General features: G+C 38.8%; 1 protein-coding gene across 2 annotated transcripts in view; it reads right to left on the bottom strand.

Moving 5' to 3' along the window:
• CPQ (carboxypeptidase Q) overlaps positions 1–19535 on the bottom strand; it is a 523824-nt gene that overhangs the window by 176260 nt on the left and 328029 nt on the right. For both annotated transcript variants that reach the window (XM_061171373.1, XM_061171374.1), the window contains exon 5: positions 4774–4885. In XM_061171373.1, coding sequence (XP_061027356.1) covers positions 4774–4885 — 112 coding nt within the window. The remainder of the gene's footprint in view (positions 1–4773; positions 4886–19535) is intronic.

The raw sequence follows: 19535 nt of genomic DNA, 5'->3' as shown, positions 1-19535 counted from the left end.
TGTTTCCCAAAGCACACTTGAGTCATGGAATCACTTTCCCAACAAATGTTTTTTGATGAATAAAGAAATTACCAAGAGGGAGTTTCCCAAACTTATTTGACCATAAGAGGAGGTCCTTTATAATGGGATCTCCTTTCTAGATCTGGGCTAGTCCCAAGTTGGCTTCACGCTCTATCTCTAGCTCTATCCGTTAGGTTTCTATTTCTTAGAAGTTTTTCATTTCCTTCACTCAGTTATTCTGGACTGGACTTCCTGAGACTTTTCCAAGGAAGGCTTGACCAGGGCCTGGGAGAAGAAAACCCTCTTCCTGGATGGATCCCCACCTCTAACAGGGAACCCACTGCATTAGAAATGGCTACATAAAGCTCTAACTACACCAAAGCCTTAGCATGCATTTGGCTGTGTTGCCTGGTGTACTTCTGGGCCTTGGTGACTCCTGCATGACTCTTCCTACTTCCTACCTCTGGCTCTGTAGTTCCTGTTAACAGAGTGTTTACGGTGATGGTAAGACCAATAATTTTTTTTTTTTGTCTTTTGAGAGTTTTTTCTTAATTACTAAAGTAACACATGCTTACTACACAAAAATCTAATATATATCAGGTAAAAAGAGTATCTCCTGCAATTCCGCAAACCCTCTCTTCCCCCCCAATCCCATGGCTGTTATTGTCAACAGTTTTCTCCTCATTTTTAATGGTACACAGGACTGGAAGCTCTATAATCTGCTGGGAATTCTTCATTGCGCCCCTTTTGCTTCAGGAAATTCTATTTATCTTTATAAAAGAAAGCTCAAATATCACTTTTGTGAAGGCGCCCTGACCCAGCCAAGCCATGCTGGTCTCTCCCTTTACCAGGTGCCCGAAGTAATCTGCACGTATTTCAGTTAAAGAGCTTACAACAATTTCATTGCAATTTTTGAATTAAATGTCTCTCCTACTTCAAAGACTTCAAGGACCAGTCTCATTCCTCTTTGTTACAAGGCATCTGGCACACTGACATGCAATCAGTATACAGTAAATATTTGTTGAGTGAATGAGTGAAGAAATATATAAATAAAATATTTTTTCTAACACACAGACTTAAAGCTGTATAAAAATCATAGTCAAGATGCTCACGTTTAAATTTCTCTAAAAAGATGTTTCACACATATCCAACATTTCAACAACCAGGTAGTACTGTTAATTATTTTTCCCGTTTGTTTAGGCCTGAAAACGTAAAATTCTAACTTCATGGAAAATGGTAAAGTTGGAAGAATTTGGGGATGGATGGTGGTTTATTATTCAAGTGTCAAATGAACATTTTCAAGCATAAGATCTTTGGCCATAGGCTTTGTCCACTGATACCAGAACATTCCAGGAAATGACATTTCAAATAAACACTTTCAAGTCCAGTAAACCACAAACACAAAAAAGTATTCAATGGCATTTCACAGCAAATAGCCTTCTGTTGACAGTTACTCAGGAATGACTGGTTATACTTGCAAAGCACAAATATCTCTTCTGTTAGATTAATTGAATATGGTTTTAGCTGATGGCTTGGGCAAAAGAGTGAATTTATAAAAGTAGTGAAAGAAGTGAATAAAGGAGAAAAGACACGAAGGATGAATCTTCGAACAATATTTCTAAATATCAGAAAGTCTCACTGGACCAACACTTCAAATTAACAAGCCCCACTGAGGGACTTTGACATGCATTCTGCATGACATATTGTCCAAGGAATAGCAGCCAAAAGGAGTCTCACTTTTCTTGGAAAAAGAGATTGCCATAGAGCTTTCATATTTTACCAACTAAACAGTTTGGGGTCAATGTAATTAAGTAATATAATTATGAACCCATTTCTTGGCCTTTAGCCCAAAGTGCTATTTCTTATTCAAGTATATCATTAATTTTCACCTAGAAGGCATATGTGACATGTTAGACCTAGTTCTTCATATTGAAACACGAACACAATCTACAAACAGAAATCCACAATCTAATTTTAATTTTAAAATTAAAGAGTGAGACTCAGTGGGTGCAATCATAGGATATGAGGTATAGCGTGGATTCTAGGCATTCAACTTAAGCAGGAAGTGGCCAGGAGAAATTTAGACTCTTGAAAATTTAGTATGAAAGTGGAAAATAGTGAAGGGGTCAGTGGATTTCCATCATACAAGAGATGGTGACTTAAATAGTAAAGGGAAAGGATATTTAGGGATACAATAGCAGCTGGCCCTAGAGTTACATCAGTACAATTAACATATTAAGTTAGGAGGCAAAGCAGGTGTGGGGTTTAAAAAAATATGGTACTGTCAGAGCATGCTTATTAAATAATAAAAGTTAAAATTTATTGTGTATTTGGGTTGGGTTAGGCACTGTTTTAAGTACATTATGTGAATAGATTATTTAATTTTCAGAGCTACCTTATGAGATAGACCCAGGCAGTCTGGCTCCAGAGTGTTTTTTTAACAGTATGCCATGCTGCCTCTTAACACCTACTCAAAAGAAATATTAGTCTTTATTTTAGAGTTGAATTCATATGTTTACATAGGTTTTCAGAAATCTATAGGAGAGTTAAGTCCTGAATTGAAGGAGACTGATTACTAGCTATCAAAGGCAACTGAAGTCAGTATACTTTCAGAGCTGGAGAAAGATACTCAATTCACCTTTGCATGGTGTTTGACATTTATTCATGCAATTGAATTCAACTCAATTAACAGTGATTTAGGGTCCCATGCTGAGTACTAAAGAAGTAAGATTCAAAGCGTAGAGGAGACACAATTTTTATGCCAATCTAGAGCAGATAAAAATACTCTGGAAGCTAACAGCTGAACAGAGGTGAAGAAAACGAAGTCCAGAGAGTTCAAATGACCTGCCCGAGGCCAAAAAAGTAGTTTGTGGCACAGAGGGACCTAAAAATCTAATTGAGGTGGGTCCAGTTCTCTTTTTACACTACCACTCTGCCTCCTGTCAAGCTGGTTGGAACATCTGGGAATAAAATTAACTTCTAAAATAAATATCTGTGCCCTGTAAAGAGGAAACTGTTGGATATTTGCCTGCCTCATCTCTAGAACCCACTTCATTCTGGAATGAAGTTAAGGACAGAGAGAACAGATAGCCAAGGGAGTAATTTTTTTAAGGGAAGAGGAGGAGAGAATTCACAAATGGAGTCTCCCAGATCTCCTCTGAAGGAATGAGTGTTTTTCGGTTCTATTTGCTGGGCAATTTATCTCTCTCAAACCTTACCCAATTCTAAAAGTAGACTTGATATTATGTCTTTATTGATAACTATGTGTGTAGGTGCATATGTATGTCTTCAACTATATTCTAAGGGTCTTAAGAATAGAGGACATGCTTTAAACCTCTCTGTATGCCCAACTTTTACAAAATGCTTTCACATAGTAGGTGCTCAGTATGGTAATGATGTTAAAAGTATAAGTATATACAATGTAAGGTTTCCAATTAGTTTGTTTCATTTTTTAAAAAACGACCTCGTATTCAGGTCTCCTAGAAAATTTTTAATAGCTTCTTTTAGTGGGTCAATTTTACGTGCCACTCTCTCCGCCCTCAACCTGCTGGGGACATTTGGCAATGTCTGGAGACATTTTTGGTTGTCACAGCTTAGGGGCTGGGGGAGAAAGGTGTTACTGGCATCTAGTAGGTAGAGGCCAGGGATGCAGCTAAACATTCTACAATGTACGGGACCCACCTCACAACAAAGAATTATCCGGCCCCAGGTGTCAATAATGCCAAGGTTGAGAGACACCGGCCTCTTTAGAAGTTAAAAACATGCACAATCACCTTCCCATTTCTCCATTTTTAAAACACAAGTAAGACATAAAGCAAAATGATACACTAAATATTTGCCTCGACCAAGACAATGTCAGTAGTCTAGTTAAGATGAACAATTATTTAATGGGCTGATTTAGGATTAGAAGGGTTCATTAAAAGCCAGAGGAAAAGCATGAATTTAAACACATGTGTACTTAAGTAAGCAATGGAATGCCTTCACCAAAAGGAATGTTCTGATCTTTACTACATCTGAAACCAAGGTTACTCCACAGTTACAATATAAAACGTTCTGCTGATGAGGCATTTTCAAAACCACCACTGGTCTGATTCAGACACGGAAGTTTCATTTCAGACTGTTTCATTATTTCTAACCTCGCTCAAAATCCACCTTTTGACCAGCACACAGAGAGGAAATGTATATTTTTTGTTTGTAAATAGGGTCATCAAAATAAACTGTTTTCACAATTAGTCTTTCCTTTTGATGCCTGTCCCATGTCTAGGTTAACCTGGAAGGTCCAATTTTTCATCCTAGATTCCTTATTGTAGCCAAAAGAATCATTCCTTCAGGCCTACTTTGGCTCCTTGACTTCTATCATGGAAGGACGACTGCAGTAAAGCTATCCTAACAGCTTGATGATGTCTTTGAAGACAAACAAGGAAAAGGAAGTGGGGGAGCTGCTGATTTTTCTTTCCACTTGGTTATGGTTTCCTTACATAATCTCTAGCTGATGCGGTGGCATTTGCTACAGTTTTATTTTCTTGTTCATTTTCCCCAGTGGCTGATCATATTTGATACTTTGGCTGCCTGGTGGACACTTGAATAAAAATTTCTTTCTTTAAGGGGACAAATTAGTTTTCTTCTGGACATCAACTGACAAAAAGCATATAGACCTCAGGAGGATCTTTAAACATTGCATAATAACGAATCTGTTGAGCATTTTGTGTGTTGAGTTAAACACGTCACCACTGACACTCTCACACATTGGTTAACGACTTACTAAATATTTACCAAGATCTTTAATAAGCGACAGTGCTTCCCATGATATAAAGGCTCCTCCACCATCATCCATCGCACCCTGCCCGACATCCCAGCTGTCCAGATGTCCACTGACCAGTACAACCTAGAACAAATGATAAAAAGAGAAAAAAATAAAATAAAACTAAGCAGAAATGACATCAAAGAAGCAGTCACAGGCATTCCAAATACAGAAATGAAACTTTTATATTTTCTATTTTTACTTCTTAAAAGATGTGTGTCATTACTAGTGGAAAACTTGGTATAGAGGTGTAAGGTCATCTTAATAGTAATAAAACTTCTCACCTTGTACTTCTCTTTATTAATATAATTTTGAATACTAAAGAAAAATGGTTTATTACTGACAGATATTTGACTACTTTATTATATGGCTTAAAACCTAAATGACATAAAAATGGAGCTCAAAACTTCAACCATATTCTCAACTGTCCCAAATTCTAGCAGACAAATAATAAACATGTGTTGAATTGAATTCAAATGAAAAAGTGAGAATAATTCATTTGTTTTTAATTATTGTGCTTTGTGCATTATAAATCACTCTGGTGTTGAATAAATAAGTATGCTGGAGCTACAAACTAGAGTCTAATTAAACAGAAGAACCTTTAAGAAATATCTCAATTTATGTGTTAAATAAATCTGTTGATTATATTATAAATTTTACATCACCATAGGTTTAAATTTTTTTCAAGAATAATTAGTAATTCTCTCCAGGAAAATATAAAAAAATATTTCAGTGAAACTAAATTTTATGGACATATTTTATTTTATTTATTTCTTTGTTTTGTTTTGTTTTAATTTTTATTTTTTTAAACATCTTTATTGGAGTATAATTGCTTTACATTGTTGTGTTAGTTGCTGCTGTACAACAAAGTGAATCAGCTATACGTATACATATATCCCCATATCCCCTCCCTCTTGCGTCTCCCTCCCACCCTCCTTATCCCACCCGTCTAGGTGGTCACAAAGCACCGAGCTGGTCTCCCTGTGCTATGCAGCTGCTTCCCACTAGCTATCTATTTTACATTTGGTAGTGTATATATGTCCATGCCACTCTCTCACTTCGTCTCAGCTTACCCTTTCCCCCTCCCCGTGTATGGACATATTTTAAACAAGTTAAAAACCAAGTAAAATGATGCTGGGTTAATAGGATATCCACATGGCAAGTATGTATCTTGATCTCTAGATCATGTAGTATACAAATATCAAGTCAGATGAATTACAAATTTAAGTAAAGATGTTAGAGGAAAGCATAGAACAGCTTTGTCAACTTAGAGCAGGCAAAGATTTCTTAAACTGGACAAAAAAGTGCAAATCATAAAAGAAAAAATAATAAATTGGATTTTAAAATATTAGGAATATTTGTTCATCAAAAGACTCCATTACAGGAATGAAAAGGCAACCCACAGAGGAGAAAATATTTACCATACATATTTTCAACAGAGGTCCCATATCCAGATTATATAAAGAACTCCTATGAAACAGTAACAAAAAGAGAGTCAAATGATAGAAAAATGGGCAAAAAACTTGAACAGACAACTCACAAAAAAAAGGATATATCAATACAAATTACTAATAATCATATTAAAAGTTGCTCAGGTTCATTATCATCAAGGAAATATAAATTAAACCACATTCAGTACATATCCACTGGAATAGCTAAAATGAAAAAGACAGAAAGTATTGGTGAGGAGGTGGAGCAACTGTAACTCACATACATCAAGTGTGAGTATAAATACTTACAAACACTCTGGAAAACTGGCTTATCTACTAAATCTGAACATACACACACCCTAGGACCCAGCAATTCCACTCCCAGCTACACTCCAACAGGAATGGATGCATATGAATGCTTTCACCAGAAGGGATGTACTAGAACGTTCAGAGAGTATTCATAATAACTCCCATCTCCCCTGCAAAGAAAACTACTCAAATGCCTGTCAACAGCAGAATGAATAGTGTGTTGTATTGATCAATGGAACGCTGCGCGGCAGTGTGAATGAACAAATACAATACACAATAAATACACGAACCTCATAAACATAATGAAGAATGAAAGAAATAATACATCGTGTATAATTCCATTTATGTAAGATAGAAAAACAAGCAAAACAGGAGAGTGGTTACCCATGGTAAGGAGGGGCAGTGACAGGACGAGGACAGAGTCGAGCTGCTGGGTGCTGGTCATGTTCTGTTTCCTGACCAGGTGCTGGTCACGTTCTTTTTTCTGGGTACTGGTTACACAGGCGCACTCAGTTGGTAAAAGTTTATCTTGTTATACACTTAGGATTTGTGCATGTTTTCTGAGAATATTACACTTCAATAAAAAAGCTTGGGCTTCCCTGGTGGCGCAGTGGTTGAGAGTCTGCCTGCTGATGCAGGGGACACGGGTTCGAGCCCTGGTCTGGGAGGATCCCACGTGCCGCGGAGCGACTGGGCCCGTGAGCCACAACTACTGAGCCTGCGCGTCTGGAGCCTGTGCTCCGCAACAAGAGAGGCCGCGATAGTGAGAGGCCCGCGCACCGCGATGAAGAGTGGCCCCCGCTTGCCGCAACTAGAGAAAGCCCTCGCACAGAAACGAAGACCCAACACAGCCATAAATAAATAAATAAATAAATAAATTCCAATCTCTTAAAAAAAAAAAAAAAAGCTTAAAAAAACCAAGTTCAACAGATTGATTCTACGTACAGCATACAGTAAATAAATAAACCGAAGTTGAACAAATCTTCTTGATGATTAACATGAAAATGCCCCAGGACTTCGGGAAAGCAGGATTTTGGGTTTAAAATATCAGGGTGACCCCTTGCACTGCCTCATTCCCTGAGCAGCTGCAGGATCTCCCACTGACTCTGTATATACAGGCAGACCCGGCTTACTATGACTTCATTGTAGTCATAAACAAGTACAATGCCCCAGACTAACAAATGGCCATGTAATGAACCCAAATAGATTGTTTCTACGGAAAAAAAAGAAAAAAGAAAAAAACGTGTTGCAATAGCAGGAAATTCTGATTCAAAAAGTGGTGTAATCCCATGTGGGATGAACAAGCCAATTAGTCAACATTCTCACCACCCTCAGAACCATTTTCCCAATGAAGTTAAAGTTCCACTGGATAAAAAGTGTCAAAATCTGTTTCAATCAACTTTTTCTCAGATAACACATGAGTAATTAAATCAAGGCAGCCATTGTTTTAACCTTCAGACTTCCTTCAGAATAACTGAGGTTGTTTTACAATTATATTTCGTTATGTTTTCTGAAATATCTCTGTTCTCTAATCCAGAATTATTACTTAAACTAATAGTTAAAAGATGGAAATGGTTTGATGATAGGAAACTAAATGATATCCCATAGGATAAGGTCTTTGGCACAGTGATATGGAAGAGAGATTGTTTTACTTTTTTTTTTGTACAAAAACAGACTATATTGGGGGTTACCATGGGATAGTAGTAATTTTAATATAAACTGATTTAAAGACTAGGTGATGACAAAAAGCTACTTCTAATTCAGTAGCATATTTAATGAACTTGAATTTTCCTAATCATAAAAGCTTCAACCTAAACCTTGAAAATAGTAGTGCAGGAGGTCTCATTCAACAGGGTGTCTGGCTAGCATGCTTTAATGCAGCCTCACAAAGGATAACCCAGAAAAACATAACAAAGGGTCAGGCAGAAATGAACATTACTTGTAACATATTTGGATCTGATTTAAGCAAACAAAACAAAAACAGACAACTCAGAGACACAGTAAACTCCAGATTTATGAAAAAGGATCATGTTATAAAAGATAAGGGAATGCACCGGTTCTGCTGCCAGATGTGCAGCCCCTAGAGCAATAGCATGGCCTAGAACCAACAGAGAAGTGGGGTGCCCCCTCATCTACCCTCCTTATGCGCTGCTCCCCGAGGCAGGCAGAGAACTGAACAATCCCCTGCCCTCCAGCTTCCATCTCACCACCATCTCTTCCAAATGCAGTGAAGAGTAAAAATTATTCAAACAACAGCAAGAGCCAAGAGCAGCCACAACAAAACAAATAGGAAGGCAGAAAGGGAACCCTGATGCTCTGAAATACAGAGTTTGCTATTTGTGAGGCACACATTAGCCCTGACCACCAAAGGCTCAGGTCTTGGGGTGGGGGGGGACTTCTGCAGTAGGGCAGAGATGCACTGGATGACAGCCTGCGAGGATGAAGAATCAGACTGGCAGTGGCACAGAAACACCTGCAGGCCAGCTGTGGGTCTGAGAGCAAAGATACACTAAATCAAGGGTAGACAGAGAGCAGCCCAAGGACAAGCCCCCGCTTCGTTGTTATTGGGGCATATGGAGATACTGAAGGCAAACAGATTTGCTTGATTAAAAGATAAATAAGAACACAATCGAAATGGGACATATGAAAAACATGGCAGAACAAGGGAAAGAGAACAGCATCAGAAGAAGTACATTCTTATGAAAACAAGCTAATGCAAGATCCTGGAGAAAATGTCATGGTCTTGGGCATTTATGCATGCATTTATTCAACAGCTTTTACTGAGTTTCTCTTATGTTCCAGAGATACAGAAATGGACAAAACAAGCAAATATTCTGCCTTAATGGAATTTATATTCTGGTGAGGGAGACGGGCAATAAATAAATATAATGTAATGGTAGTTTTAAGTATTATGAAAAAAAACAAGGCAGAGGACGGGAATAGAGAGGGTAGAGGCAGGGAGAGGAAAAATCAGTCAGCTTCCTCCTAAGGTGTAGATAGCCACAGGAGAATTCTGCCCCTACCCTAACAATAAGAGTAATCTGGATAATCTAGAAAATCACAACTTTTTTAGGCCCATCAGAGATCTGATATTGTAATTCAACCAGAGGAACTGAATTGCAGAGGATAATGAGCTCATCACAGGAGAGGTGGGACACATGAACTTTCTGCCTTTAGCAGCGACAGGAGCGAGAGGCCACAGTCATAAAAGCAAGAATGAAGACAACTGAAATGTTAACAAATTCTTAAAGGGCTGAGTGTGTGTTAACATGAGAGTTTAGAATCCCTGGGAACCTCCCATATAAGGGCTCTAGGTACCTATTTTCCAGATCTTTTCCACAAGCTTCCATCAGGGGCTCACAGGAAATAAAGAGCAGGGCAGAAGCCCTAAGAGAGCCCACCTCGTGGTGCAGGGATACATATGACCGGGTGCTGTCGGGAGCAGGCAGCAAATACACCGACTTCCGGGACCCTTCTCTCATACGAAGCCGAGGCCATCTCCCCCTGGGGGAGAGGCAGAAAACTGTCCTGCAGGGCAGTACTAGGCAAAGGCTGGCGGCTACAGGAAAAAGGGTAGAAACTGCACTCCTACCCTACCCAAGGGCAGGAAACTTGCCCACGCCCAGAATTCTGCACTGATGTAAAGAGTTCTGCTGCCCCTGGGTAAGGGACGCAGTACGCATCCCCATGACTCATGGCAGAGTTTGGCTTCCACAGGGGGAGGAGCAGAAATGCTGAGAAAGCCCCACTCTTTTTTTTTTTTAATTAAAAAAAATTTTTTTATAGGAGTATAGTTGATTTACAATGTTGTGTTCATTTCTACTGTACAGCAAAGTGAATCAGTTATACATATACATATATCCACTCTTTTCTGGATTCTTTTCCCATATAGGCCATTACAGAGTACTGAGTAGAGTTCCCTGGGCTATACAGTAGGTCCTTACTAGTTATCTATTTTATATATAGTAGTGTGTATATGTCAATCCCAGTCTCCCAGTTTACCCTCCTCCCCCCCACCTCCTGGTAACCATAAGTTTGTTTTCTACATCTGTGACTCTATTTTTGTTTTGTAAATAAGTTTATTTGTACCATTTTTTTAGATTCCACATATAAGCGATATCATATGATATTTGTCTTTCTCTGTCTGACTTACTTCATTTAGTATGATAATCTCTAGGTCCATCCATGTTGCTGCAAATGGTATTAATTCATTTTTTTTATGGCTGAGTAATATCCCATTGTATACATGTGCCACATCTTCTTTATCCATTCCTCTGTCAACAGACATTTAGGTTGCTTCCATGTCTTGGCTATCGTAAACAGTGCTGCAATGAACATCGGGGTGCATGTATTCTTTCAGATTATGGTTTTCTCCAGATATATGCCCAGGAGTGGGAATGCTGAATCAATATGGTAGTTGTATTTTTAGTTTTTTAAGGAACCTCCATACTGTTCTCCATAGTGGTTGTAACAATTTACATTCCCACCAACAGTGTAGGAGGGTTCCCTTTTCTCCACACTCTCTCCAGCATTTATTGTTTGTAGACTTTTGGATGATGGTCATTCTGACCTTGTGAGGTAATACCTCATTGTAGTTTTGATTTGCATTTCTCTGATAATTAGTGATGTTGAGCATCTTTTTATGTGCTTTTTGGCCATGTCTTCTTTGGAGACATTTCTATTTAGATCTTCTGCCCATTTTTTGATTGGGTTGTTTGAATTTTGACATAGAGCTGCATGAGCTGTTTGTATATTTTGGAGATTAATCCCTTGTCGGTCACTTCATTTGCAAATATTTTCTCCAATTCTGTGGGTTGTCTTTTCATTTTGTTTACAGTTTCCTTTGCTGTGCAGAAGCTTTTAAGTTTAATTAGGTCCCATTTGTTTATTTTTGTTTTTATTTTCACTAAAGAATAGTCAAAGCAATCCTGAGAAAGAAAAACGGAGCTGAAGGAATCAGCCTCCCTGACTTCAGACTATACTACAAAGTTCCGTAATCAAAACAGCATGGTACTGGAACAAAAACAGAAATATAGATCAATGGAACAGGATAGAAAGCCCAGAAATGAACTCATGCATCTATGGTCAACTAATCTATGACAAAGGAGGCGAGAATATACAATGGAGAAAAGACAGTCTCTTCAATAAGTGGTGCTGGGAAAACTGGACAGCTACATGTAGAAAAATTAAACTAGAACAATCTCTAACACCATACACAAAAATAAACGCAAAATGGATCAAAGCCCTAAATGTAAGGCTGGACACTATAAAACTCTTAGAGGAAAACATAGGCAGAACATTCTTTGACATAAATCACAGTAATATCTTTTTTGATCCACCTCCTAGAGTAATGAAAATAAAAACAAAAAATAAACAAATGAGAAAGCCCCACTCTTGAGCTCAGGCACATAAAGCCTGGCTAAGACTGAGGGGCAGAAGCACCAAGAAACCATCCTGTCCCTGCCAGGAGCCTCCAGTGAGTAACAAGCAGAGCAGTAACAGTTCATAGCCAAGGGAAGGGCAAGGGCACATAGAGACCCCTTCTGTGGTGCAGGCATACAGAGACTGCTGAAAGCTGAGGGTGAAGCAAGGCACTGGGAAAACTGCTCTGACAACCCAACCCCTACACTAAAAACAGACTAGCAGCAGCAGCCTGAAGTATGTGAGCACCAAAAGAAAGAACAGAAATGATACAATCCAAACCTAGCTCAACTCCAAATAGATGGACTGTACCACCCTCACACTAATGGCTTGACAGAAGAGGCGTTTTCATTTTTGAACATGTACACTGTTCACCTCAGGCTCTACTGTTCTCTTACAGATGATATCCAGCTCCCAATAAAAAATTATGAGTTATAAAATAAGCAAGAAATAAAAAGAATTTTTATCAGGAAATAGAGTACTCAATAGAACCAGACCCAGATATAGCCCAGATATTTAAACAATCAGACAAAGACTTTTCTCGGAATTCACGTAAAAGGCATTTCACAGAAAAGAAATTATGAACAGCCATCAAGCATTTGAAATGACCAAACTCATTATTGATCAGGGAAACATAAATTAAATCCTCGATATCACTTTGCACCTATCTAATTGGTAAAAAGTTTTAAATCTGACAATATGAAGTCATGGCAAGGATGCTGAGCGATAGGAATTCTCATCCACTGCTGGCAGGAGCAGGAAATTGTTAAACTCATTTAGGAAAACAATTGGGCATATCCTTTTAGGATGACTACATCTCACAGCCCGACGATTCCACTTTAGGTGCAATTTAGAAGAATTCTGGCAGTTGGGCTCTTGGAGACATGTACCAAAATGGTCATATAGAAACAAGCATAAGGCCTCAAACTACAACCAACCCAAATGTCTATCAACAGTAACATGGGTAAACTATGGTACAGTCATACAATGGAATATGATAAAGTGGTTAAAATTACCTATAGCTACATATATAAATATGTATAAATGAATATAAAAACAGGAATATGAAAGAAAAAGAACAAATCACAAAAGAAATAGAAGAGTATGATTCCATAATATAAATTTCAAAATTCAGTGAGCTAAGTAATATAATCTTTAGCAATGCATACAGAGATGATAAAATCATGAAGAAAAAGCAAAGTAATGGTAAACCAAAATTAGGATATCATTTATATCAGATGGGGTTAGGGCAGAGAGGGGGAAATCATCATAGAGGGGCACACAGTGGGCTTCTAAGGCACTGGTAGCGTTCTATCTCTGAAACTGAGTGAGAACACATGTAACCTTTTCATTCTTCTTCTTTAGATTGTACATACATGCTAAAGTCTTTTGAATGAATGCTATATTAAACAATAGCAAGAGTTATCAAAGATAGTTTTTTAAGTGAGTTCAAACAAACATTAAAGGTCAGATTTATCTCATTCTATTTCAACAGTTGCAAAGCAAAGAAAAATATGGAAAATGTCTACATTTACTTAAAATCATAATTTTGTTACTAAAACATGAAAAAGGTTGTATCCCTTTCTAAAAACCAACTAGAGAGAAAATGTAATTGTAAAATCTAAAATAGTTGTATCTAGCAGCATAATGAAAGCTGTTGCAATATAACAGCTCAATGGTCCCCAAAGGCCCATGTTAACTAGAAGTTATAGATATGTAGCAGATAAAACAGTCATCCCTCCCTCAATATATTCAGAGTGTTTGGTTCCAGGGCTCCCCAGCAAATAACAAAATCTATGGATGTTCAAGTCCCTTACATAAAATGGTGTAGTATATGCATTTAACTTATGCACAACTCTCATATATTTTAAATCATCTCTAGATTATTTATAATGCATAGTACAATGTAAATGCTATGTAAATAGTTGCTGGCTTGCAATAAATTCAAGTGTGGCTTTTTGGAACTTTCTGGAATTTTTTTCCAAATGTTTTCAATCTGCAGTTGGTTGATTCTGTGAAGGCGAAACCCACAGACTCAGAGGGCCAATTGTACTAATAAAGGGCTAGTATTGGTTCATCCTTACCTTCTCAGCATGCCTAGCTTTTCACAGCCTGCATTTTAAATTGTGAGTTGTATACGTATTTATCTTACCTGACCAAGTTCTTGTTGATCAATCTTCAATAAACAAGATGCTCACTTCCTCTGAAGCATGCTTCCTCTTATAAATGTCTTGCTCAATCATAAACCAGAAACACAACTACCTGGTGGTTTTATTTTTTGCTTTTGTGATGTTTTGTTTTGTTTGCAGCTGCTTCATTCTTTTCGCCTCACTTTATTTGGTTTATTTTAAGAGCTAGCAGGAGAGACCTTCAAGATGGCAGAGGAGTGAGACGTGGAGATCGCCTTCCTCCCCACAAATACATCAGAAATACATCTACATGTGGAACAACTCCTACAGAACAGCTACTGAATGCTGGCAGAAGACCTCAGACTTCCCAAAAGGCAAGAAACTCTCCACGTACCTGGGTAGGGCAAAAGAAAAAAGAAAAAACAGACAAAAGAATAGGGACGGGACCTGCACCACTGGGAGGGAGCTGTGAAGGAGGAAAGGTTTCCACACACTAGGAAGCCCCTTCACTGGCAGAGACAGGGGATGGGCACTGGGGGAAAGCTTCAGAGCCACGGAGGAGAGCGCAGGAACAGGGGTGCAGAGGGCAAAGCAGAGAGATTCCCGCACAGAGGATCGGAGCCGACCAGCACTCACCAGCCCGAGAGGCTTGTCTGCTCACCCGCCAGGGTGGATGGGGGCTGGGAGCTGAGGCTCAGGCTTCGGAGGTCAGATCCAAGGGAGAGGACTGGGGTTGGCTGTGTGAACACAGCCTGAAGGGGGCTAGTGCACCACAGCTAGCCAGGAGGGAGTTGGGAAAAAGTCTGGACCTGCCTAAGAGGCAAGAGACCATTGTTTTGGGGTGTGCAAGGAGAGGGGATTCAGAGCACCACCTAAACAAGCTCTAGAGACAGGTGCGAGGTGCGGCTATCAGCGCGGACCCAAGAGATGGGCATGAGACACTAAGGCTGCTGCTGAAGCCACCAAGAAGCCTGTGTGCAAGCACAGGTCACTATCCACACCTCCCTTCCCAGGAGCCTGTGCAGCCCGCCACTGCCAGGGTCCCATGATCCAGGGACAACTTCCCCAGGAGAACACGGCGCGCCTCAGGCTGGTGCAATGTCACGCTGGCCTCTGTTGCTGCAGGCTCACCCTGCCTTCTGTAGCCCTCCCTCCCCCCGGCCTGAGTGAGCCAGAGCCCCCTAATCAGCTCCTCCTTTAACCCCGTCCTGTCGGAGTGAAGAACAGATGCCCTCAGGCGACCTACACGCAGAGGCGGGGACAAATCCAAAGCTGAACCCCAGGAGCTGTGCAAACAAAGAAGAGAAAGGGAAATCTCTCCCAGCAGCCTCGGGAGCAGCGGATTAAATCTCCACAATCAACTTGATGTACCCTGCATCTGTGGAATACCTGATTAGACAACGAATCATCCCAAAATTGAGGTGGTAGACTTTGGGAGCAACAATATACATACATTTTTTATCCTTTTTCTCTTTTTGTGAGTGTGTATGTGTATGATTCTTTGTGTGATTCTGTCTGTATAGCTTTGCTTTTACCAACTGTCCTAGGGTTCTGTCTGTCCGTTTTTTGTTCTGTTTTTTTTTTTTAGTATAGTTTCTACTGCTTGTTATCATTGGTGGATTTGTTTTTTGGTTTGGTTGCTCTCTTCTTTCTTTTTTTTTTTTCTCTTTTTTATTACTTTTTAATTATGTTATTTTTAAAAATTATTTTTTATTTTAATAACTTTTTCTTTCTTTCTTCCTTCCTTCCTTCCTTCCTTTCTTTCTTTCTTTTTCTCTCCCTTTTCTTCTGAGCCGTGTGGCTGAGAGAGTCTTGATGCTCTGGCGGGGTGTGAGGCCAGTGCCTCTGAGGTGTGAGAGCCGAGTTCAGGATATTCGTCCACCAGAGACCTCCTAGTTACACGTAATATCAAATGGCAAAAGCTCTCCCAGAGATCTCCATCTCAACGCTAAGACCCAGCTCAACAACCAGCAAGCTACAGCGCTGGACACCCTATGCCAAACAATTAGCAAGACAGGAACACAACCCCTCTCATTAGCAAAGAGGCTGCCAAGATCATAATAAGGTCACAGACACACCAAAACACAACATTGGATACGGTCCTGCCCACCAGAAAGACAAAATCCAGCCTCATCCTCCAGAACACAAGCACCAGTCCCCTCCACCAGGAAGCCTACACAACCCACTGAACCAACCTCACCCACTGGGGGTAGACATCAAAAACAAAGGGAACTACGAACCTGCAACCTGTGAACAGAGACCCCAAACACAGTAGGTTAAGCAAAATGAGAAGACAGAGCAGATGAAGGAGCAAGGTAAAAACCCACTAGACCAAACAAATGAAGAGGAAATAGGCAGCCTACCTGAAAAAGAATTCAGAGTAATGATAGTAAAGATGATCCAAAATCTGGGAAATAGAATGGAAAAAATAAAAGAAACGTTTAACAAGGACCTAGAAGAACTAAAAAGCAAACAAACAATGACGAAAAACACAATAAATGAAATTTAAAATTCTCTAGAAGGAATCAATAACAGAACACTGAGGCAGAAAAACGGATGCATGACCTGAAAGATAAAGCAGTGGAAATAACTAGTGCAGATCAGAATAAAGAAAAAAGAATGAAAAGAATTGAGGACAGTCTCAGAGACCTCTGGGACAACATGAAACGCACCAACATTTGAATTATAGGGGTCCCAGAAGAAGAAGAGAAAAAGAAAGGAAATGAGAAAATATTTGAAGAGATTAGAGTTGAAAACTTCCCTAAGTGGGAAAGGAAAGAGTTAATCAAGTCCAGGAGGGGCAGAGAGTCCCATACAGGATAAATCCAAGGAGAAACACACCAAGACACATGCTAATCAAACTATCAAAAATTAGAAACAAAGAAAAAATATTAAAAGCAGCAAGGGAAAAACAACAAATAACATACAAGGGAATCCCCATAAGGTTAACAGCTGATCTTTCAGCAGAAACTCTGCAAGCCAGAAGGGAGTGGCAGGACACATTTAAAGTGATGAAAGGGGAAAACCTACAACCAAGATAACTCTACCCAGCAAGGATCTCATCCAGATTCAATGGAGAAATTAAAACATTTACAGACAAGCAAAAGCTAAGAGAATTCAGCACCACCAAACCAGCTTTACAACAAATGCTAAAGGAACTTCTCTAGCCAGGAAACACAAGAGAAGGAAAAGAGCTACAAAAACAAACCCAAAACAATTAAGAAAATGGTAATAGGAACATACATATCAATATTACCTTAAATGTAAATGGATTATATGCTCCAACCAAAAGATATAGACTGGCTGAATGGACACAGAAGAACAGACCCATATATATGCTGTCTACAAGAGACCCACTTCAAACCTAGGGACACATACAGACTGAAAGTGAGGGGATAGAAAAAGATATTCTATGCAAATGGAAATCAAAGAAAGCTGGAGTAGTAATTCTCATATCAGACAAAATAGACTTTAAAATAAAGACTATTACAAGAGACAAAGAAGGACACTACATAACAATCAAGTGATCAATCCAAGAAGAAGATATAACAATTGTAAATATTTATGCACTCAACATAGGAGCACCTCAATACATAAGGCAAATGCTAACACCATAAAAGGGGAAATCGACACTAACACAATCATAGTAGGGGACTTTAACACCCCACTTTCACCAATGGACAGATCATCCAAAATGAAAATAAATTAGGAAACACAAGCTTTAAATGATACATTAAACAAGATGGATTTCATTGATATTTATAGGCCATTCCATCCAAAAACAACAGAATACACTTTCTTCTTAAGTGCTCATGGAACATTCTGCAGGACAGATCATATCTTGGGTCACAAATCAAGCCTTGATAAATTTAAGAAATTTGAAATAGTATCAAGTATCTTTTCTGACCACAATGCTATGAGACTAGATATCAATTACAGGAAAAAAATCTGTAAAAAATACAAATACATGGAAGGTAAACAATACACTACTAAATAACCAAGAGATCATTGAAGAAATCAAAGAGGAAATCAAAAAATACCTAGAAACAAATGACAATGAAAACATGACGACCCAAAACCTATGGGATGCAGCAAAAGCAGTTCTAAGAGGGACGTTTATAGCAATACAATCCTACCTCAAGAAACAAGAAACATCTCAAATAAACAACTTAACCTTACACCTAAAGCAATTAGAGAAAGAAGAACAACAACAACAAAAAAAACCCCAAAGTTAGCAGAAGGAAAGAAATCATAAAGATCAGATCAGAAATAAATCAAAAAGAAATGAAGGAAACAACAGCAAAGATCAATAAAATTAAAAGCTGGTTCTTTGAGAAGATACACAAAATTGATAAACCATTAGCCAGACGCATCAAGAAAAAAAGAGAGAAGACTCAAATCAATAGAATTAGAAACGGAAAAGGAGAAGTAACAAATGACACTGCAGAAATACAAAGTATCATGAGAGATTACTACAAGCAACTATATGTCAATAAAATGGACAACTTGGAAAACATGGACACATTTTTAGAAAAGCACAACCTTCCGAGACCGAACCAGGAAGAAATAGAAAATAGAAACAGATCAATCACAAGCACTGAAATTGAGACTCTGATTAAAAATCTTCCAACAAAAAAAAGCCCAGGACCAGATGGCTTCACAGGAGAATTCTTTCAAACATTTAGAGAAGAGCTAACACCTATCCTTCTCAAACTCTTCCAAAATATAGCAGAGGGAGGAACACTCCCAACCTCATTCTATGAGGCCACCATCACCCTGATACCAAAACCAGACAAAGAGGTCAAAAGAAAGAAAACTACAGGCCAATATCACTGATAAACATAGATGCAAAAATCCTCAACAAAATACTAGCAAACAGAATCCAACAGCACATTAAAAGGCTCATGCACCATGATAAAGTGGGGTTTATCCCAAGAATGCAAGGATTCTTCAATATATGCAAATCAATCAAAGTGATACACCATATTAACAAATTGAAGGATAAAAACTATATGATCATCACAATAGATGCAGAAAAAGCTTTCAACAAAATTCAACACCCATTTATGATAAAAACCCTCCAGAAAGTAAGCATAGAGGGAACGTACCTCAACATAACAAAGGCCATATATGACAAACCCAGAGCCAACATCGTTCTCAATGGTGAAAAACTGAAACCCTTTCCACTAAGATCAGGAACAAGACAAGGTTGCCCACTCTCACCAGTATTATTCAACATAGTTTTGGAAGTTTTAGCCACAGCAATCAGAGAAGAAAAAGAAATAAAAGGAATCGAAATCAGGAAAGAAGAAGGAAAGCTGTCACGGTTTGCAGATGACATGATACTATACATAGAGAATCCTAAAGATGCTACCAGAAAACTACTAGAGCTAATCAATGAATCTGGTAAAGTAGCAGGATACAAAATTAATGCACAGACATCTC

This window comes from Eubalaena glacialis, chromosome 17 (assembly GCF_028564815.1).
Source record: "Eubalaena glacialis isolate mEubGla1 chromosome 17, mEubGla1.1.hap2.+ XY, whole genome shotgun sequence".
NCBI classification, from domain to species: domain Eukaryota; kingdom Metazoa; phylum Chordata; class Mammalia; order Artiodactyla; family Balaenidae; genus Eubalaena; species Eubalaena glacialis.
This window is presented reverse-complemented; position numbering and strand designations above follow the sequence as displayed.